The 22,498-nt window shown below is 45.3% G+C and overlaps 1 protein-coding gene and 1 long non-coding RNA gene across 2 annotated transcripts; both read left to right on the top strand.

Annotated features, from left to right (window-relative positions):
• The first annotated feature begins 1,274 nt into the window (after positions 1-1,274).
• Positions 1,275-10,496, top strand: LOC130838898 (uncharacterized). The gene is made up of 3 exons (XR_009049742.1): positions 1,275-1,481; positions 7,329-7,426; positions 10,241-10,496. It is a non-coding gene; the product is annotated as an uncharacterized LOC130838898 (long non-coding RNA).
• Positions 10,497-13,765: 3,269 nt separating this feature from the next.
• LYPD5 (LY6/PLAUR domain containing 5) lies at positions 13,766-20,617 on the top strand. Its single transcript, XM_057712911.1, has 5 exons — positions 13,766-14,135; positions 15,859-15,987; positions 16,527-16,703; positions 16,929-17,090; positions 17,307-20,617. Exons 1-5 carry the CDS (start codon positions 14,078-14,080, stop codon positions 17,564-17,566), a joined length of 786 nt encoding a protein of 261 aa, XP_057568894.1. The 5' UTR covers positions 13,766-14,077; the 3' UTR covers positions 17,567-20,617.
• Positions 20,618-22,498: the final 1,881 nt, after the last annotated feature.

Below are 22,498 nucleotides of genomic sequence, written 5' to 3'. Positions count from 1 at the left end.
CCTATGTCCCCTGCATTGGCAGGTGGATTCTTAACCACTGCACCACCAGGGAAGTCCCTCTACACTTGTTTTTGAAATTGGTTATGTGAAAACATGGTAAGACATTTGTTTCCATTATCAATTAACTGTCTCAGCTCACAATGGTAAGCTTAACCAAGAGAGGGAGCTGAAGGGACACTGCAGGAGGAGGTAGGACTTTCGAGAGCTTCCCCATCCCCAATCAACAAAACAATAAATCAAGTCTTCATTTGTAGTGACTGCCAATTCCCACGGTGTAAACAGTCCTGTCACGTTCAATTTCTAGCTACCAATGTGGTATCACTCAAGGTGGAGTTGGGAAGAGATGTACTGTAGTACACCATGATACTGATATTTCCACCCTACAGACACAATAGACATAATCTCAAGAGCATAGATAATAGTTAGGAAGTGATGTGTTGGGTATTTATTACCTTAGTTTTCTAAATGTATTTATTGTATGTCTACCTAACTTTTAAATACAATCAGCCCTCCATGTTATGGGTTCAGCATCCACGGAGTCAACCAATTGTTAATCAAAAATATTAAATAAAAAAAAATCTCAGAAAGTTCTAAAAAGCAAAACTTGGATTTGCTGCAAGACAGCAACTATTTACATAGCATTAGGTATTAGATAAGTAATACCTAATACAAGTAATCTACAGATGACTTAATGTATTGGGAAGGATATGCACAGGTCACATACAAATACTATGCCATTTTGTAAAAGGGACTTCAGCATCCTCAGCACTACCCACAGTGGGTCCTGGAACCAAATCCCAGCAGGTACTGAAGGACTACTATAACGGCTATGTTAACACGTCTCAATTTTTCTGAGAATCTGACCGTAGGACCCAGCTCCAGAACACCGCTACATCCATCTATGGCCATTCAATCTGTCCCACGACTGTCACATAGTCACACACACACTCATACACCGCCCCCCCCGCCCCCCGCCAACCTGCTGTGTCCCCAGTGTGGCTCCAGGAGCTGGCGCACCTCAGAGACCATCAGCGTACACTGGGCCTTCCAGAGCGCAAAGATGTTCAGGTACAAACGTGGTCATGCACCTGCTACCTCTGGGGACTCACCATTGATTCCCAGGCACAAGACCTCATTCTCTCTAGTGTGGCGCGAGCCGGCGCCTGCGCACTGAGAGCACAGACTACAACTCCCAGAAACCCCCGGGGCGGGGACGCCCCAATGGCCCTCGGGTTTCCGGTGTCTCCTGCTTTCCCAGCTCTGGACTACGTTTCCCACGGGTCACCGGGCTCGAACGGCCGTGGGTCTCGGAAGTTCCCCTAGAGCATCCTCATGGTTCTTGGGCTCCGCATGTGAGCAGGTCCGCTGGAAAGAGAAATGGATGCCGGGAGTGGAGGCGAGGACTTTGCGAACTCGGGCCCCAGCCGGCGGTGGGCATGAGCGGAGGGAAACGCTCCAGGTGAACGCGAGCTGCGACAGAGGTGAGGGTGTGATAGACAAGAGGGGAGGGGCCATCAAAACAGGTGAACAGCCAGGGTGTCTCCTGGCTCTGTGAGATGGAGTCAGGTATGGGACAGCGCTTCCCTGACGGTGAGGGACAGGCAAGGTTTACGGGTTGTGTGTGAACATCGTGCGCGTGGTAAAGCAGGGATATGTCACTGTGTGAAAGGTGATATTGCACTTGCATGACTGCATGCGACAGAGCTGAGATGTCCTGTGCGGAATGGGGGGTGGGGAGGGGTGTAAGCGGGTATCTGTACACATAAAATGGCCAGTGTATGTCTCTGTGACTGCATGTAAAATACGTTGTATGCGCTTATCTGGTGCTCATGACGGAGCTAGAGTGTTTTTCCACCGCCGTGTGACATACTATACGTGTGTGTGCACCAGAGAGAAGAGAGATTGCACTTTGTGTACGACAGGATCGGGTGAATCTGTGACTGTGGTGGAAGTGTGTGTGTGTGTGTGTGTTTGTATACATCATGACAGGGCGGGGGTGTGAATGTGTTGTGTGGTTGTGACAGGTCTGGGGTGTATCTCTGTGATTGTGTGATACGTGTGTATGTATGTCCATCTATGCGTGTGACACGTCAGCATATATTTCTGTGACTGGGTGTGACGGGCATTGTGTATGTTTGGTGGGTGGGTTGTTTAGTATGATGTTTGCTCTAACGTTCTTTTTAAAAAAACACACACTCTTAATCCAAAGAAATTAGTTCAAGTATTAGTTTGCTAAGACTTTTCATTATTATTATTATGAATTTCTGTTGATTTTTTATCAAATGTCTTTTCTGTCTCTACTAATATGACCATAAAATTTTCCTTCTTTATTTTGATAACATGGTACAATACATTGATTTTTTAAATGTTAAACCAACCTTACATTTTTGGAATAAATCAACTAGGACATGATGTAAGATCCTTTTTGTAAATTGCTGTGTACCTCTCTTAATATTTTGTTAGTACCTTGATTTATACTGCCAGCATGTTCTGGGAAACTCAGGCTGAGAAGTTAGTATAAACTTGATCCTGCACTTGGAGTACCCAGTGCTTGGAGAAATCATTAAGGAAATTCTCTGGAGGGTTGTAACTTCCATTCATGCCTTGAAGAGTTTTTATAGATAACCTCAAATTTAACATAAGGAAACAAGCCACCATGTATTACAGTAGCAAAAACAACAAATGACATAAATAGAACACCAAGAAATTAAGTTATTCAATTTATTGGGTACAGAACGCAACATAAGTTCAAAGGAAGGGGGAAGTAAAAAGGATGAAAATGATAGGCTTTGTCTAACTCAGGAAGTTAGAAAACAAAGAATAACAGAATGAGTAACAGAAAGTGGGTCAAAGCAAGTAGTAAGCATCAGTTAATGAAGCAGAAAACACTGATGCAACAGAGAGGCTAAACACCAATCACTGCTAATTTAAAGTGAGTATTTGAAGTGATACACTTCTGAGATGATTAATTAATAAAAGAGAAAAGGCACAAATAAATAAGGGAAAAGACTACACACAAATATAGAAGACTTTTTAATTAGAATAAATATGAAAACAGATGGGAATTCCCTAGTGGTCCAGTGGTTAGGACTTGGCAGTCTCACTACTAGGGGCCAGGGTTCCATCCCTGGTCGGGGAACTAAGATCCCGCAAGCCACACTGCACGGCCAACAATAAGAAGACAGGTGACATAACCAGTTTCCTAGAAAGATAGAACTTAAAGAATTGACAAGAAGAAATAGAGGGACTTCCCTGGTGGTCCAGTGCCTAAGATTCCATGTTCCCAGTGCTGGGCCGGGGCTTTGATCCCTGCTCAGGGAACTAGATCCCACATGCTGCAACTAAGAGTTTACATGCCGCAACCAAAGATCCCACACATGGCAACAAAGATCCCACGTGCTGCAACTAAGAGCCAGTGCAGCCAAATAAATAAATAAATAAATGTTAAAAAAAAATAAAAGAAGAAGAAGAAATAGAACTTTTAATAGGCAATTAACCATTAATGATATAGTGTCAGTAGTTTAGGATCTAAACTCTAATTATCACTAGGCTCAGATAATTGTGTAGAAGAGTTTAATTAGGGAAGAGCTCAGACACATCTTACATGCTACTTCATTCACATCCTCTCAGCCTCACCTGGGGCCTTTGGAAACTCATTTCTCTTGATTCGTGGGTGCGGCAACCATCCCTGCATGAACTCTGGCCAATTCCACATGGGCACAACACACAGCAGTGCCTGACCTCATGCCGGCACTGGGCACCTCTTGCCTCAAGCCATCTAGGCCCGCCTGGTTTTGCTTTTATCTTGATCACACAAATAAAATAGATTCTCCACGGGGTTTTAATGGATGTTGTGGCTCCAACCTGTAACTTCTCTGTGTGTAAAAGTTCATGTTTGTAAATATTTCTTAGTTGGCCCTGTGGGTCTTCCTAAGCTCTTTATTATTGTTGCCGTTATTGTGTGAGTGGGGAATGAATGACCAAGTTTCAAATCATTTATCCCTTTAAAAATAGCCTGTAGAACCTAAGTGTCCATCAGTAGATGAAGAGGGATAAAGACGATGTGGTACACATATACAACGGAATATTACTCAGCCATAAAAAGGAATGAAATAATGCCATTTGCAGCAATGTGGATGGACCTAGAGATTATCATACTAAGTGAAGTAAGTCAGACAAAGACAAATATCATATGATATCACTTATATGTGGAATCTAAAATATGACACATGAATTTATCTATGAAACAGAAACAGACTCATGGACATAGAAAACAAACTTATGGTTATGAAAGGGGAAAAGCGGAGAGGGATAAATTAGGAGTTTGGGATTAACAGATATACACTACTGTGCATAAAATAGACATCAAGGACCTACTGTATAGCACAGGGAATTATATTCAATATCTTGTAATAACCTATGATGGAAAAGAATCCAAAAAAATATATATATATGTATATATATAATTGAATCACTTTGCTGTATACCTGAAACTAACACAACATTGTAAATCAACTATAGTTCAGTTAAAAACAAATAGCCTGGACTTCCCTGGCAAGCCATTGGTTAAGACTCTGAGCTTCCACTGCAGGAGGCACTGGTTCAATCCTTGGTCAGGGAACTAAGATCTCATATACTTTGTGGTGCTGCCTCCCCAAAAAAACCCAAACCAAAACAAAACAAAACTAAAAAAATAGCCTGCAGAGAGGGAAGAGTAGAGTCACACTGGGGAAAGCCCCCTTTGCCTACTCCAGGATTTGTATTTAGTGTGAGTATACCCCATGAAATATTTGGTACATAAGTTATACTAAAAATTATTTGTTGTTCACTAGAAATTTAAGAAAAAAAAAACTTTTTTGGGCCTCACTCTGTGACTTGTGGGATCTCAATTCCCCAACCAGGGGTTGAACCCGGGCCATGGCAGTGAAAGTGCCAAATCCTAACTGCTAGACCACCAGGGAATTCCCCAGAAATTCAAATTTAAGTTAGAATCTTATATTTTATCTGGCAACCCTGGGCAAGGGGGCTTGGGATGAACTTAGAAAAGAAGAGCTAAGAAATGAGTGAGAAGGGGAAGAGAGGCTGGGGAGAAGAGAAGGGAACTGAAAGGACATCTTGGAAAGAGTTGAAGGTTGGCGGAAAGCAAAGAGAAAGAGGTGGAATAAGAGGGGTAGGTGTACAGGTCTTTCCTGGCGGTCCAGGGGTTAGGACTCCACGCTTCCACTGCAGAGAGCACCAGTTCCATCCCTGGTCAGGAAACTAAGATCCCACAAGCCACGTGATGCGGCCAAAAAAAAAAAATGGTGGGGTAGGAGTGGTAGAGAGGCTGGAGGAAATGTTTCTAGAAGTTAAACAGAAGCAGGGGGAAGAGGGATGTGCCAGGAGAGTGAGGGAAATCTGGGATACCAGGGAGAGAGATGGAAAGGCAGAGAAGAGGAAGGCAATGGAAATCCTTGGTAAAGGCAGAGAAGTTTGAAATTTAGAGGGAACTTGGAGTATTCAGCAGATTATGGATAAAAATGGAGGAATCCAGGGGTCAAGAGAGATTCTTCTGAGTGTTATTCTGAGTTATCTGAAATCCCCTAGTGCTTCACTCCACCAGTGTAGACCATGGGGGAGGGGATGTACACACTGGTATGGGCAGAATATGGCCAAGTCGTCCCTGAAGTTCAGCCATCTCTGCTCCTACAGTGACAGCATATGATCCCTGCCCTCTCTCAACCTGATCCATTCCTGAAGACCCCAGTCTCTTTACTTCTCAGAAACCTGGAGGTCAAAGAGGGCAGGACTCCCAGAGTACAGCAACTCCTGTCCTCCCCTACATCCAAAAGGAGCAAAAGAAGCTCAGGGAGAAGGAGGGAGTCTCTTAAGGACACACAATGAATCAAGGTAGATCCTGGGTCTCCTGGCCCACATCTGATGCCCTTTCAACAACACCTGCCATCTTGATTTGCCTACCCCAGTCCCAATCATCCCTTTAGATGGTCCTAAACTCCACTCCTATCTACTTCCCAAGTCCTGCTACTCCTGGCTGTGGATCTCTTCCTAGAAGCCTCCTGACTATCTTCCGCTTTGTCATGAGCCAGTCCTCCCCCTACCCCCACATCTGCCCATCTGTGTGTGGCTTTCCACTGTCACCATGTACAGTTGTTCATGTTCCGCACTGCACAAGAGCACTGCACCTAAGGAGATGCCATTCATATCACAGACATCTTTATTCTTTTGAAAAGGATTTTTTGAAAATGTGTATTCTTGTTAACTGCAAAGTGATTTATGATTTATTACAACTATGTTCCAGCAGATGGCAGCAAAGTGTCTTGTTTCAACAGGGTTTGTAGCACCCATTCCTCTTCCACTTACAAAGGATAAATAAGTTTGAAAATGGAAAGACCTTGTTGATTTCATATCGTCTAAAATAGCCTGTGTTTCTAAACAAGAGGCTGCTTTTCCACCTGATATACAGAGCATCTTTTTAAAAATCCTTATTGGTATCTGTGCTTTGGCTGCATTCAGTGTTTCATATTGCAGTTCATATTTCCTGCTAATTATTTACTGACAGATTAGAATTATTGAATTTCAAATTTAAATCCATATGTCCATTCCTTTGGCATAAATCATTATATAATAGCTAACATCCAATTACCATTAGTAATCTATAAAGAATATAGGTGGGTGGAAATGAAAGAGTCTGTTAATTATATATATATGTTATATATATAATTATATAATTAAATTATTATTATAGCAGTTGTTTATTATTGCTTTAGAAATTTCATCAACATAAAAATTAACTATTATTAAAAATTAATTACTTGTGACCTACATATTATTTTAAGATGTTAAAATTCTAAAACAAAAAACAAAAAAATTAACCCTCTCTAACATCTATCAAGAAGGAAAAATAGGGAATTCCCTGGCAGTGCAGTGATTAGAACTCAGCGCTTTCACTGCCATAGCCCAGGGTCAATCCCGGGTTAGGGAACTAAGATCCTGCGAGGCACACAGCATGGCAGAAAGATAGAAGGAAAGAGAGCGAGAGGGAGGGAGGGAGGGAAAGGGAGAGAGAGAGGGAGGGAGGGAGGAAGGAAGGAAGGAAGAAGAGAGAGAGGGAGGGAGGGAGGGAGGGAGGAAGGAAGGAAGAAAGGAAGAAAAGAGAAGAATCAGGGCCAGAACATGGACAGCTATTATAAAACTAATTGGATCACTGAATACATTTTTGTGAAAAATAAGGTAGCAGGGGGGGAAAAGGTCCACAGCTCTTATTTCAGGTTAATATAGGTGAATCCGGATCCATTAGTGATTGACCCGAATTTACTTTCTACCTCCAGGTATACCATGAAGGAAAAATTTCAAGAAATGGCTGGAAGAGGAGGAAAATGAAGAATCCTTTAATGAAGTGTTTTTTTGCCTATTTAATTAAATCCAGGTACCCAGCCATTTGAGTATTAGACTCCTAAATCTAAACTCTTAAAATTTGAATGTTTGGATATTAAACTCAAATTTAAACTCTTAAAAATTATTCACTTTAAATAAGAACGTTAAACTTCCAAAAGACAGGAACAGTAGACAGAAACATTATTTCACCAAATCTTTCCAACTGGGGGATCAGATTCAGGTAAGCTTATTTCATCTCAAAGTCTTCTTGTAATTCATCTTTATTTCAAACTCTGGAGATGGAAAAAATACACTAAAAAAGAGAATGAATAGAGTGTGGTAGGTGCTGTGATTTGCCACTACCATCTGTTTAAGGATGAAAGACTTGCTTCTCTCAGTTGCTAAGAACCCACACACTAAGAGCCCAAGGTGGACTGAGAGCCCTTTGTGGGACTGAATCACAGCCCGGCTTCTCCCTCTGCCCAGTCCTGCTCTCTTGGCTTCCCTTCCACAGCCTTAGGGTCCCACGGTCCTGAGCACTATTCTCTGCACAGTCTGGCCTCCCAAGAAGCCACACACAAATTGACAGCCTGGATCACATATTTGAAAATGAGAAAGTGAAGGGCACAATTCACAACAGTTTGCAATATTCAGAGTTAGGATCTGATTTACTATATATCCCAAAGAACTGAAAGCAAGGTCCCCAACAGATGTTTGTACACCCATCATCACTGCAGCCTTATTCACAATAGCCAAGCAACGGAAGCAATCCAAGTGCACATCAACAGATGAATAGATAAACGGAATGCAGTATATAAATACAGTGGACTGTTACTCAACCTTAAAAAGAAAGGAAATTTTGACACATGCTACAACGTGAATGAACCTTGAGGACTAAATGAAATAAGCCAGTCATAACATGATAAACACTGTATGATTCCACTCATACGAAGTAGTCAGATTCATAGAAACACAAAGCAAATGGTGGATGCCAGGGTTTAGGGGGAGAGGGTAAGAGAAGATGTCGTTTAATGGGTCTAAAGTTTCAGTGTTGCAGGATTAAAGGGGTCTAGACGTTGGCTGCACAACAATGTAAATATATTTAACACTACTGAACTGTAAAAAAAAATTAAGCTCTAATCTGAAAAGGAAATATTGATGTTGCAGGCAGAGTTTATGTGAAAATAAAAGAAAATATTGGCACACAATATACACAATTCAGTTTCGGGTCAGGCAGTGACTAGAGTTCTAGAAGAAAACTCTACAATTCTGATAATGTGTGGAAGGACATTTATGCAGAATATAAAGACTGGCAGCAAGTGATGTCACCCACTATTTTAGGGAGTGACACTGTTGGTGGGAATGTAAATTGGTACAAACACTATAGAGAACCGTATGAAAGTTCCTTAAAAAACTAAAAGTAGAACTACCATATGATCCAGCAGTGCCACTCCTGGGCATGTATTCAGAGAAAACTATAATTCAAAAAGGTACACGCACCCCAATGTTCATTGCAGCACTATTTACAATAGGCAAGACATGGAAGCAACCTAAATGTCCATCAACAGAGGAATGGATAAAGAAGATGTGGTACATATATACAATGGAATATTACTCAACCATAAAGAAGAATGAAATAATGCCATTTGCAGCAACATGGATGGACCTAGAGATTATCATACTAAATGAAGTAAGTCCTACATAGAAAGACAAATATCATATGATATCACCTATATGTGGAATCTTAAAAAAATGATACAAATGAACTTATTTACAAAACAGAAATAGACTCACAGACTTTGAAAACAAATGTATGGTTACCAAAGGGAAAAGGTGAGGGGGAGGGATAAATTAGAAGTTTGGGATTAACATATACACACTATTATGTATAAAATAATCAACAAGGACCTACTGTATAGCACAGGGAACTCTACTCAACATTCTGTAATAACCTATATGGGAAAAGAATCTGAAAAAAGAATGGGTATATGTATAACTGAATCACTGCTGTACACCTGAAACTAAGACAACATTGTAAATCAACTATACTCCAATATAAAATAAAAAATTTAGAAAACATTACAATTATAGCATGTTAGATCAGTGGCATCATTTCAAATAAAGGAAGTAATATGAAGTATTTCTCAATTACTTTGCCTACAAAGCCTGTTTATAGTTAAAAAGTCACTTAACCATTATTGCCGGAGGACTTCCCTGGTGGCACAGTAATTAAGAATCCACCTGCCAATGCAGGGGACATGGGTTCAATCCCTGGTCCAGGAAGATCCTACGCTGCAGAGCAGCTAACCCTGTGTGCCACAACTACTAAGCCTGCGCTCTACAGCCCACAAGCCACAACTAATGAGGCCACGCACCACAACTACTGAAGCCCACGTACCTAGAGCCCATGCTCCACAAGAGAAGCCACCACAATGAGAAGCCTGTGCACCGCAACGAAGAGTAGCCCCCACTCTCTGCAACTAGAGAAAGCCCATGTGCAGCAATGAAGACCCAACGCAGCCAAAAAATAAATAAATAAATAAAAAATAATTTTAAAAAAATTATTGCTGGATGGGTGGACTTCCAGATTTCACTGATTCCTATATGTAAGTGCATGGGAGATTATGGAATACAACAGAAGATCCTTGAGAAACTTCCAAGGCATTCTGTAATAGGGAAGAACAAATCTGACTCCATACTGGATCTGTTTCTTTTCCTTTAAACTTTTTATTCTGTTGCTTTTCCTTCAAGGTAATCACTAAAGGGATGTTACCTATAGCTTAAAGTATACATAATGGCCCATCTCCTGGAACCCTGCCTCCCATGTCTGAGTGTTTAGCTAAAATACCTTTGTTCACGCTCACAGGAAACATCCTCACCAGGCTCTGACCTGTGAATGGCTGCAGAAAGAAGAAATTAACACATCCCCTCCAGAGTCTGGCCGGAACCAAGAACTATGTGCAACACCTTATCACCTTTTTTACTTTACCTCCTCACCTCCCCCTCTTTGTTCTATAAAAGAAACTAGCATCCAAACCCAGGTAAGATGGTTCTTTGGGACACTAGTCCACCACCTACACAGTCTGCTGGCTTTCTGAATAAAGTCGCTATTCCTGGCCCCAGCAACTTGTTTCTCCATTTATTGGTCTGTCCTGTGGCAAGCAGTAAGAGCTTGGACTTGGTAGCAACTGGATTATGCCATGTAGACACTCAAACACCGGGCAATTGACATCCACATGGATGCTCCAGTAGGTGGTTGGGGCTGGGCAGAGACTCTAGGTAACACCTCTGATCTGCCTCCTTTCTCTCTTCTTGGAGGAGCAAATCCTTGTGCTGCCCATTCTTTAAGCTGGATAGTGAATAATGCAGCAAAAATTTCTGTACCACTGAATTTTAAAATATCATTCAAGCACTCTACAACTACTCTTTAACTTCTAATAAATGTTGGAATATATTGAAAATACATTTGTTGCCAATCAATTTGAAACTATTCAATATGCAAAGAGAAAGCTGATTTGGTGACATCATAGGACTAAGAATTCAATTCAAGGTAGCGGGCAACACCCTTTTAGAAATTGTTCGTTACATTCCTAAAGATTTGCATCTTAGAACATAAGCCAGAGTTACACTTTGAAAATCACCTACTTTTAAATGGCGTTTTAAGGAAAATTAATATTTTGAGAAAATGCAGGCATCTAATTCAATGCCCTTAAGAGCACCAAAGGGGGTAATAATAACATAGGATTAGTAACGTTAAAAATTGTTGAGTCTGGATGGTGGGTATGCTATTCTCTGTATGCTTGTGTGTGTTTGAAACTTTCTATAGTAAAAAGTTTTAGCCTTTTTTTTTTTTTTCTTGGCCTCACCATGTGGGATCTTAGTTCCTCAACCAGGGATCAAACCCTTGTCCCTTGCAATGGAAGCATGTAATCTCAACCACTGAACTGCCAGGGAAGTCCTCCAGTAAAAAGTTTTAAAAATAGCTCTTTAATGGCTACCACAAAACATCCTCAGTTTTCCCCAATCTCTCAAATAATTAGTCACTTAATTACAAAGTTTAATGACCAAAAAGGGATTACAAAAAGAAAAAAAATCTGGGTTCATAGGGAGCTTGGAGTTCATGCTCTGTGGATGCAAGAGCCCTGCCAGAATCTCTAGAACTAGATCATGGGGTCTCCACTGGCTTACCTTGATGAAATAAAATTTATATTTTATGGCAAGACAAGAAAAATTTAAACATAAAATTATTCTGTATCAGTTTGGGCCTCCACCTTTCCCTTTAGTGTGTATTGTGCATCTGCATTGATCAGACTTCCTTAGGAAATAATCATCCTTCTTAATCTTGTAAGAGATCACAATACTACTTGCTTTGCATGCACAGATCTGGACTGTGTAAACTGTCAGTACATCATTTGGTGGATAACTCTTTGTCTCAAAAACTTACATAACTGTGCTTTGACCTCTAGTGGGCAGAACAGCCCTCAAGAGCTCTCTGAAAGACTGTCTCCCAGGTTATAATCCTCAGGTTGGCTCAAACAAAATTTTCCATTTCTTTCTTAGATTGACCATGACCATGGGTTTTGTTTTTTTTTTTTTTTTTGATCAACAACCTCCTGAAATGGGGAACTTCCCACCTGATACCTCACAGCCTGTAAAGGTACCTGAAGGTTACCAGAGTTAAAATCACACAGGCACAGCCGCACACTCACACAGTCACTTACACTCACACACATATACACTCTCACACTCACACACTAAATGGGCTGGTCAGCCAACTCTTCAAACCTCAATCTCTGAAACTGTCAACCTCTGTGAATACCTCCAATGCCCTCCCCCACCTTCCACAGGGACTTCAGAAAACCCAGCCTCCTTTCCTGGCCAGTCCCCACTCTCCAAGGGTCCTTAGCTCCACCGTGTCCCTGAATGGCCAGACCCTGACAGAGAGGCAGGGAAAGGAGAAACAAGAAGAATAATTTGGACACAAAACAGGTGTAGGGAAGGGAGGCCTGTCCGGAGGAGCAGGGTTTGGCAAGACGATGGTGAGTCCAGAACCCTGGTGAGTATCCACAGTGCCTGGGCACTTGTTGTCAAAGCAAAATTGTGCTGAACAAAGTTAAACAGGCACAGGAGACTTTATTCAAGACTATGACAATAGGAGAGAGAGACGGAACTCAACTCCACTGAAACAAAAGGTGGGAGGGGTTTTCAGCGCTGGATGAGCTGGTGAGAGGTTGGTCCATGGGATGGTCTAGCACGCTGACTTACTACTGAGTTTACAGATGTTTTCCTCTGTAATTAGGTATCCGTGTTTGCTAATTGCCACTGATTCAAGTTTGGCTCCTACCCTCCCACAGGGCCTGAGGGACAGGAGTCCTGTCTTCCTTGATGATGACATTTCAAAGAGATGGCTCCCAGGTCCCCCAAGAAAGACATTCCTAGGCTGTAAAACTGGCAAGAGGCTGGGAGGAAATTTACCTACATTTCAAAGGGACAGAGAAAGAATCAGCAGTGACAAGTTTTCTAAAGTAAATGCTCTAAGAAAAGGGAGATTGGGGGCCTGTAGTCAAGAAGACGTCCATGTCAAGTTTAGTCAAGCTCAGGAGACAATTAAAGCTGTCCTGGTTACCGCCATTATGTCACCTCTGCCCATTCATCTGTGGGTTCGCAACCCTAGGTCTCTACACATGCCCGGTGCCCGCCTTGCGTAGCACAGTGAGTAGGTGTGATCCCAGCGCAAGAAGCAAGGCGAATCAGGAGATGCCTACCTGGCATCAGCTCCCACTGCCCGGTTTGTGGGGGGGTAGGGGGCATCCATCTGGAAGTCCCCATCTGCCTGGTGTCTGACTGTCACATCTGCATCCTCGGGGGATAGTATATCCCTCCAGTCATCTGCCTGTGTCTCTGTCTCCTCCGGTGTTTTAAAATTCATTCATTTAATAATCTAATAAAAATGTATTAAACGCCTTCTGTGGGCATGTCCCATTCATCACGTCTGCATTTGTCTGTGTGTCTACATCTGTATCTGTCCACACTGAATGTATCTTTTTTTGCATCCCACGTGTAACTGCCTCTCTGGGAGTCTCTATCTCCCTGTCAGTTTGTTTTTAAGTTCCTCGATTCATTCATTCCTACAACATCACAAACATCCCCTGAGGCGTCTGAGGAGTTCACAGCCTGATGGGGTGACAGACACGAGCCCAACCCAGAGTGACCAAGGCTTGGGAGACAGGGAGGTACTTGAGGCTGAGGGTGGGTGGATGATTGAGGGTGGGTGGATGACTGTAGGGGGGCGGGGCAGGTCAGAGAAGCCTTCAGGGAGAAGGTGATGTTTGTGTCTCTGGGTCTGGAGACGTGGTCCCATACAGGTGGTATGTGCTGGGGCAGAGGAAGAGGAGAGAAATCAAGAGGCCATGTGTGCCAGCCTCAGACTAGAACACAGTTTTGGGGAACAGGGTAGAAAGAGCTTACAAATCCCCCCAAGGGTTACAGGGTTACAGGCCCCTAGCTCCCTCCTCCCTCACACCCAGGAGTCCAGGCCCCATCATGATTATCTAGGAGGAGACCAGCCCAAGCGAGGGAGGGCGGGGGGTGGAGGAATGCCTGCCAGGCTAGGTATAGCCAGGATTCCTGGGCCTTTGCTGGGAGAACCAGCCAGGCAGGAGGAGCTGTCCTCCGTGTCTCAAGTCAGGACAACAACCTGGCAATGGAAGTCCCAAGAGCCATCCTGCTGTGCCTCTTTGGGGCTGTCCTCTGCCCGACAGGTATTCAGACTTTTGGGTCCAGTGGTAAGAGGGCAGTCGGGTGGGGGAAAGCTGGACTCTCCTGGGTCTGAGGGAGCAGAGAGTGGGGGCCGGATTCCAGGGACTCACGGAGGAGCGACCCAGGGGCCCTGACTCCTGGGTCTGAGGGAGGAGGGCCTGGGGGCCTGGACTCCTGGGTCTTGGTCGGGGAGAAGCCTGAAGACCATGTCCTCGCCCCTTCTCTTCCCCTCCTCTGTTCTTCCCATATCACTCATTTCTTCCAGTGTCTCTGGTCCACTGCTCCAGCCTTTCTCATCCTCTTGCCCATGTCCTCATTCAAAGCCACTTCTGGGGAGCCACGGGGGCTCTTTCCAGGACTGGCAGGAAACCTTGGCCTCATCCTCAGGCAACCCCTTCCCCTAGTTTGGGTGAGGACAGGGACACAGTCATATCAGGACTGAAGTGGCTACAAAGGCTGGGGATTTGAGAGGTGGGAAGGAAGTTATGCCTGCACACAACAACTTAATGTGTGTGTGTGTGTGTGTGCGCGTGAGCGCACGCTCATCTACAGGAGAGAGTTCGATTTCTCTCTGTGTCCATGTGTCAGTGTGTCCTGTGGGTCTCTGTGCTTATGCATGTTTATCTGTACCAGGTTTTGATGTCTGGGTGTTTGAACGTATGCTTTTATGGCTCCGTTAATCTCTGAGTCTCACTTGCTTTGTAAAAGAGATGTGTGTATAATTTTGCATCTCTATTTCTCTTTGTGTTTGTGCATCTCTATGGCTGGTAGGCCTGTATTTCTCTCTGAGTATGTGTGTTTGGATATTTCGATGTGTGTCTGTCTCTCTGTGTATCTGTTGTGTGTCTCTATGTATCTTGCGTCTGAATATGATTTTAAGTTGTCTGTCTTTGTAGGCCTCTTTTTTTGCGTATCTCTAGCTTCACCTAATTGCAGGCTCTCATCTGATTTATATGTCTGTGATTCTTGGGTCTGTATTTGTCTCTCTCTGGGTATGACTTCCTTTGTTCCTGGGTCTGTGTCTTGTGATTGTTTCTGTATCCACACATTTTTCTGTCTGTAAGTGTGATTTTGCATGTGTGAGATGCTGGGCCTTGGTTTGGGAGGTTTCTGTTGGAGGGTCTGGGTGGTACTTATTTTGTGTGTGGATGTAGAACTCTACATGGACACATTCAGGATACTCTGTGTGTATCTGTGAGATTTGCATGAGCCTGTGTCAGTTTTGTTATTTTGCGTTTACATCAGTGTTTAAGTGTTCTGTGCGTGTATCTGTATGGCTGGGGCTGGCTGTGTGTGTGTGTTTGTAGCTTGAGACTGCACATCCCAGTGCCTGTACTGGAGTGTTTGTTTTCCATTAGTGGCCTTTTAGTGCTACTGGATATGGTGAGTTTAGTTGGCAGAGGGATAGGCAGAGCAGGAATGAATCACTTCCTCCTTTATCGAAGTCTTAGAAGGCTTCCTGAAAGAGGGTGGGGATTTGGAACAGCCGGGGGAAAAAAAACTGGACTGGCAGGTGCAGAGGCCATTACTGTGCCAAGAGGTAGATACAGTCATGACCAGCCACAGCAGCAGACCCTGCTTCTCGCAAAGCAACAAGGCCTGTCTCCCCTCACAGCAGAAGAGCCTGGCCCATGTGGCTCTCATCTGCAGGGTGGAGCCCAAGTTCCTTGCACAGGCTCATCCTTGGCCTTGTTCCTCTCACCCCACCCCTGCTCCTCTCTCCAGGGTCCCAAGCCATTCAGTGCTACCGCTTTCAACACGTCTTCTTCGGGCCCTTTGACCTCAGTGGCATGAAACTCCAAAATGTCTCCTGTCTCCTTGGATGCTCTGAGGCTGTCTTGTCCCTGAACACTGGTGAGGGGCAGGAAGCGCAGGAAAAAAGGGGGGGCGGGGGACAAGGACAAGGACAAGGATGAAAGATTAGCTAGGGAGGGGTTGGGGATGGGGGTGGAGGAGGAGACAAGGGGTTGGGGAGCAATTGGGTAGAAGAGGAGAGGAAAGGTCAGGATAGAGATGGGGAGGTGGAGGGAGGAGGAGAAGGGAGAGAAAGAAAGGGGAGATGAGGGGGCAGAGGTGGGAGGAGGAAGTGGGAGAGGGGCAGAAAGGAGGAAGAGGGGAGGGAGGAAAAAGGAGGAGGAGGAAAGGGTTGGTGATGAAAGGAGATGGGAAGGGGCAAGGGCAGGCGGTGTAAGGGAACGCAGAGTTGGAGAGGAAGCGAAGGAGAAAAGAGAAGGGCAGGGCCGAGGATGGAGCCAGGTTGAGGGAGAGGAGAGGAGATGGAGGAGCGAGAGACTTGAGACTAGAGGGAGACAGGTGGAGATGAGGGGGCGTGGGAGAGGAGAAGGAAGGTTGGGGAGGAGGCAGCGCACCAGACCCCATCCCCCCGCCCCCAGGGTACCGCGCCTCACTGACCATGGTACAGAAGGGCTGCTGGACAGGCCCGGCTACGAGCCACATGCAGACGAATGAAAAGGCTCTGCCACCCGACTACTCGGTGGTGCGCGGCTGCGGGACCGACTTTTGCAACGTGAACTTCCAGACCCACGACTCCATCCCCAATCTGAGCCCAGGTATGCCTGAGGGCGGAGCTGGGTGTGGAGCGGGACTGTACAGGGCTGGGAGGGGCCCCGGCCTACAGCGCTCACACGCGTGCGCAGGAAGAGGTGTGGCCTCCGCTGGGCGCGCTAGGATTCCGATTCTCAAGTGGGGCCGGGCGGGAGCCCTGGCGCAGTGCACACCCCGCACAACCGTACCGGATACCACGACCTGAGTGTGCATCCATGCTCTCTTGCCAGCGCCCAACCCGCCAACGCTCAGCGGCGCCGAGTGCTACGCCTGCGTGGGAATCCACCCGAAGGACTGCACCCCAGAGAAGTCCCGGCGGGTCCAGTGTCACAAGGACCAAAGCGTCTGCTTCCAGGGCAATGGCCGAATGACCCTTGGTGAAGGGCTGGGAGGTGAGAGGGCCTGGGCAAGGGGTGTGGAGGGAGAAACACTGCCCTGGTCTAAAGAAGGAGGCATGGTCCTGGCCTGAGGGAGGAGGCATGGCTCTGGTCTAAGGAGGGGGATGGAAGTAAGTCTGAGGACCCAGTCATGGCCGTGGCTTCTGAGGTGGAGGGTCAGGTGCAGCTGCCTCCCTCAGTTCTGACCCCTCCTCACCGCCCCTCTCCCAGGCTCTTTCTCAGTCCCTGTGTACATCAGAACCTGCCACCGGCCCTCCTGCACCATCGACGGCACCAGCAGCCCCTGGACAAACATTGACCTCCGTGGCTCCTGCTGTAAGGACCACCTCTGCAACAATGACTCCATGGTCCAGTTCTTCAGGAGCGGCTCGGCCACCGTCGCTCCTGGGGCAGCCCACGTCACGGTCCTGCTCCCCATGGTCTCCCTGCTGGTTGGCACTCTGGGGGGACTCCCTGGGCTCTCCTCATAGCCAGCCCCTGGAGCCTCTTCCTGAGCAGGATGCTGGGGGAAGGGCACACGCATCCCTTCCTCACTGCTTCAGTCCCTGGAATGTGGAGAATAAGAGTTGCATTCCTGTCTGTCTGTCTGTCTGTCTGTCTGTCTGTCTGTCTCTCCCCCTCCTGCTTCCCTACTGATGCCCAGCCCTTACCTGGTCAGCAGGCCTGGGGGAAATCTGGCAAGGTCCCCAGCATCCCGGGGTGGGGAGACACAGCCACATCCCACCCCGCATGAGGAGCACACCTGATCACAGCTATTGTTTGCTGCGCACCAGCCAGGCCCAGGATCCCCACAACCCCATTTCCTGGTTGTGGGTTTCCTGGTCCCAGGCTCTCCCCTCCAGAGTCTGGAGCCAGGCTGCATGGGTTTGAATTCCAGCTGTAGCGTTTTGCCTGTGGGTGACCTTGGGCAAGTTACTTCATCTCGCTGAGACCGTTTCCTCACTTGTCAGGCAGAGGCGAAAGTAAAACCTACAATAATGACAAGACCTACTTAACAGTGGTTGTGGTCAGGATTTAATGAATTCCCTCTCTCTGTCATCTTGATATGTGATCATCTGTTTGAATATTTAGTCATTTTAAAATACTCATTCAATACCTACTCATTGCTGTCTCCTAACTGCAGTGCACAAGAAATATCTGGTTTTGGTAAGAGGGAGAAGGCAGTAAAAAAGTAGAATGGATGCTACTGATAAATTTTTAATTTAGGAAGGAACCCTCCTACACTGCTGGTGGGAATGTAAAAGTAGTGCAGCCGCTATGGAGAACAGTATGGAGGTTCCTTAAAAAACTAAAAATGGAACTACCAGATGGCTCAGCAATCCCACTCCTGGGCATATACCCAGAGAAAACCATAATTCAAAAAGATACATGTACCCCAGGGACTTCCCTGGTGGGCAGTGGTTAAGAATCTGCCTGCCAATGCAGGGGAGACACGGGTTCGAGCCCTGGTCCAGGAAGATCCCACATGCTGTGGAGCAACTAAGCCTGTGTACCACAACTACGGAGCCCAAGTGCCACAACTACTGAAGCCTGCACACCTAGAGCCAGTGCTTCACAACAAGGGAAGCCACTGCAATGAGAAGCCTGTGCACCACGACGAAGAGTAGCTCCCACTTGCCACAACTAGAGAAAGCCCAAGAGCAGCAGCAAAGACCCAATGCAGCCAATAAAAATAAATAAATAAATAAATGATTTATTTAAAGGAAAAAAAGATACATGCACCCCAATGTTCATTGCAGCACTATTTACAGTAGCCAAGACATGGAACTGACCTAAAGGTCCATCAACAGATGAATGGATAAAGAAGATGTGGTGTATATATACACAATGGAATACTAGTCAGCCATAAAAAAGAATGAAATAATGCCATTTGCAGCAACATGGATGGACCAAGAGATTATCACACTAAGTGAAATAAGCCAGATGGAGAAAGACAAATATATAATATGGCTTATATATGGAATCTAAAAAAATGATACGAATGAACTCATATACAAAACGGAAATAGACCCACAGACGTAGAAAACAAACTTATGGTTACCAAAGGGGAAAGGTGGGGGGAGGGAAACATTCTAATTTAACATATAAACACTACTATATATAAAATAGACAACCAACAAGGTCCCACTGTATAGCACAGGGAAGTATATTCAATATCTTATAATAAACTATAATGGAAAAGAATGTGAAAAAGAATATATATATTTTGCCTTATAGATATATCATCATTTTGCGTTACACCTGAAGCTAACACAACATTGTAAATCAACTATACTTCAATTTAAAAAATGTAATTTATGAACATCAGGACCACCACCCATAATCCTTATATAAAATAATAAAGGGAAAGAACAGGCAAGATGAAAAGAAATGGGTAGACATACATGAAAAGAGAAAAATAAAGGAAGGGAGAAAGGAAAGGAAGGAAGCAAGCAAAGAAAAGAAGAAGGGGAAAAAAAGCAAAGAAGAAAATATGCATACCTAATACAGTTTGCATTTCTGTAACTGGTCACAAGGCTATATTGATACATTTAATTCCCTTCTTCCATTATTCATTCCAAGTTTCCTTTGCTCTCAGCTGGCTGGTGTTATTTATCAAGTTAGGAGACCCAAACCCTCATTCCTGAAAGGTCTAAATCCTTAATGGCCCTGCATTTTTGTTTGAGGGGGTTACTTACACTATGGGACATGGAAACTCTAAGAAGTGCTCCAGAGAATGCCTTGGGTTCCAGACACGGCCTTCCTTGGCTCCACTCTGCAGCAGGAACCCAATTTCCCCATGGTAATTGAGGTCCATCACCCCAGCAAATAAAGTAATTCTCTTCTTTGCCTGTTGGTTCAGTGGCGTGAGGAGCCCCAAATGGCCGGATGACCGTCTCACCTTCCCATTCAGTGGAAGCACTGCTGTGTCCTCTAGTGGAAGCAGGAAGCATTCTTTCCTTGGGAACCAAGACCTCCAAACCAGCAGAGCTCAAAGCCATGGGGATGGGAGGCAAAAGTTCTACAAGTGGGTGCTTTGTGTAATAGTGAGAGGGGCCCCTGCTGAGAGGGATATGATGGGAATAAGATAAGCTTAAGCAAGAAGAGACACCCAATTAGGAGAATTTATGGGCCCATTGTATACATCTCATGTATCTTAGAATTTATAACCCTTCCTCTTTAATCACATAAACACACAAACTAAACCAGAATGATAGTTGGCATCACCAAATCTTAAAGCTCTCGCTCTCTCCTTGGTGTTTATCTAAATGTTTCTGAAACTTACAAGGAGACATTCTGACTCTTGTGAGCTAATAATAACCTGGAGTGATAGTTACCAGGTGCAGGGAGGCATTCACTAAATCTTAGAGCTCTCTTTGGCGTTTATCTAAAATGATTGTAAAATTTACAAGGAACTCTTCTATTTTGGGTATAAAAGACACACATGTAAGGCTCCTTCTGGGGTCTCTCCACCCCGTTCTGGTGTCTGTGCCAGAAGCTATTGTACCCTCTCTAACTGCTCTCTAATAAACTGTTATGTTCTGCTTAAACCTGAGTAACAACTTGTTATTGATCCCGAGGAGAAATTCTTTTCTTCCAGAGATCATGAATCCGTTCCCCTAGATGGATCTCAGGGACTTCACTGCCACCCGTTTGATAATCATGTATTCAGGCTGGGGGCGGGGGTGGCGGGAAGACAGCACTCAAGGCACGTGCTGTGGGACTTCCCTGGTGGCGCAGTGGTTAAGAACTCACCTGCCAATGCAGAGGACACGGGTTTGATCCCTGGTCTGGGAAGATCCCACATGCCGTGGAGCAACTAAGCTGGTGCACCACAACTACTGAGCCTGCGCTCTAGAGCCCAAGAGCCACAATTACTGAAGCCTGCGCCCCTAGAGCCCATGCTCTGCAACAAGACAAGCCACCGCTGTGATAAGCCCACGCACCACAACGAAGAGCAGCCCCCACTCACCGCAACTAGAGGAAGCCCATGCACAGCAACGAAGACCCAATGCAGCCAAAAAATTTTTTAAAAAGCATATGCTGCATCCTGTAAGACAGAACCCCATCCTTTCAGGGTGTCGACTACCAGTTGGCAACAAGAACTGAGTCATTCCATTGTTTTACCAGGTGAGCTTCTTCTAGGTAATGGGGTGTGAGGCAAGACCGGTGAAATCTATGGGTGTGAGTCGTAGTCACACTTCACTGACTGTGTAAGGAGTTCCCTGGTCAAAGGTGATGCTATGTGGAACACACAATAGAGGAGGAGACATTCGGATGTCCTGGAGAGGAACTTTATGTGCGGTGGGAGGAGTGAGGGGAGCCCTCATCCTCCAAATTTCCAGTGATACACAGAGCAGTGCTTCAGACACACATCTTGGAAATGCAAGTGAAAGGTGGTAGAGAAACAGCATTACCAAACTTGATTTTGTACACACTGGTATCCATCATTCACTGAGATCTGCCTATGTTCCTGGCCACGGAGGAGAGTCCCAGGTCTGGAGGAACTTCCAGTCTGATGGAAGAGGCAGATCTGTATTCAGACAGCCACAAGCCTGCGGTGGAGGGACGTACAGGATCAAGAGGAGCCAGCACTGGGGGAGGGATACACTGGGGCTGGTGCCAGAGGCAGGAGAACCTGGTGACAGGTCTTAAAGTATGCCATATGGACATACTTTCAGAGACAGGAACAGCATTCCAGGCAGAAGGACAAGCCCATGCAAAGACAGAGACACAGATGCAGAAGTACTCTCAATAGAGATTCAACAAACACTTGGAATTCATTCTGGGCTGGGTGATTCATTATTTTTTAATATTCTCTTCCATTACGGTTTATCATAGGATATTGAATATAGTTCTCTGTGCTATACAGTAGGACCTTGTTGTTTATCCACCCTATATATAAAAGCTTATATCTGCTAGCCCCAACCTCCCGCTCCAACTCTCCCCCAACTCCCTCCCCCTTGGCAACCATCAGTCTGTTCTCTATGTCCTTGATTCTAGGAAACATTTGTTAAATGGGAGAGGGACAACAGGATGGAAGCAGGAACAAGTCAGAGGCAGAGGGAGCTGCAGGGAGGGACAGTCGGCAAACATTTATAACCTATTCTTCTGAGCCAGGTGATGCCAGGGACCCAGCAATGAGTCAGACCCAACCCTGTCCTCCTTCCTGGTCTGGAAAGAGACAGCCACAAACCTGGAGGATGATGGTTGGTAAATTATAAAGTATGGGGGTCAAGTGGAGCTCCGAAGAGGAAGACCAGGGAAGGCTTCTCATAGGAACAGATCTCTCAGAAGACACCTAAATGACAAGTAGGAATTGGCAAAGGAGCAGGAGGAAGGGAGGAGGGCAGAAAGGCTTGGTCTGTGCACAAAATGTGAGAAAGGAAGATGAGGATGAAGAGGATGGCAGCTCCCCTGAG

This window comes from Hippopotamus amphibius, chromosome 16, assembly GCF_030028045.1.
Source record: "Hippopotamus amphibius kiboko isolate mHipAmp2 chromosome 16, mHipAmp2.hap2, whole genome shotgun sequence".
Taxonomy (NCBI): Eukaryota; Metazoa; Chordata; class Mammalia; order Artiodactyla; family Hippopotamidae; genus Hippopotamus; species Hippopotamus amphibius.
Note: the sequence above shows the minus strand (reverse complement) of the source record. Positions and strands in the feature narration are given on the sequence as shown.

What these genes read in the sequence shown, in the direction of transcription:
- LYPD5 (XM_057712911.1), top strand. Translation starts at nt 14,078, where the DNA reads ATGGAAGTCCCAAGAGCCATCCTGCTGTGCCTCTTTGGGGCTGTCCTC. An exon ending in CATCCCCAATCTGAGCCCAG is followed by an intron (nt 16,704 to 16,928) that starts GTATGCCTGAGG and finishes CTCTCTTGCCAG; the next exon opens with CGCCCAACCCGCCAACGCTC. An exon ending in CCTTGGTGAAGGGCTGGGAG is followed by an intron (nt 17,091 to 17,306) that starts GTGAGAGGGCCT and finishes CCCCTCTCCCAG; the next exon opens with GCTCTTTCTCAGTCCCTGTG.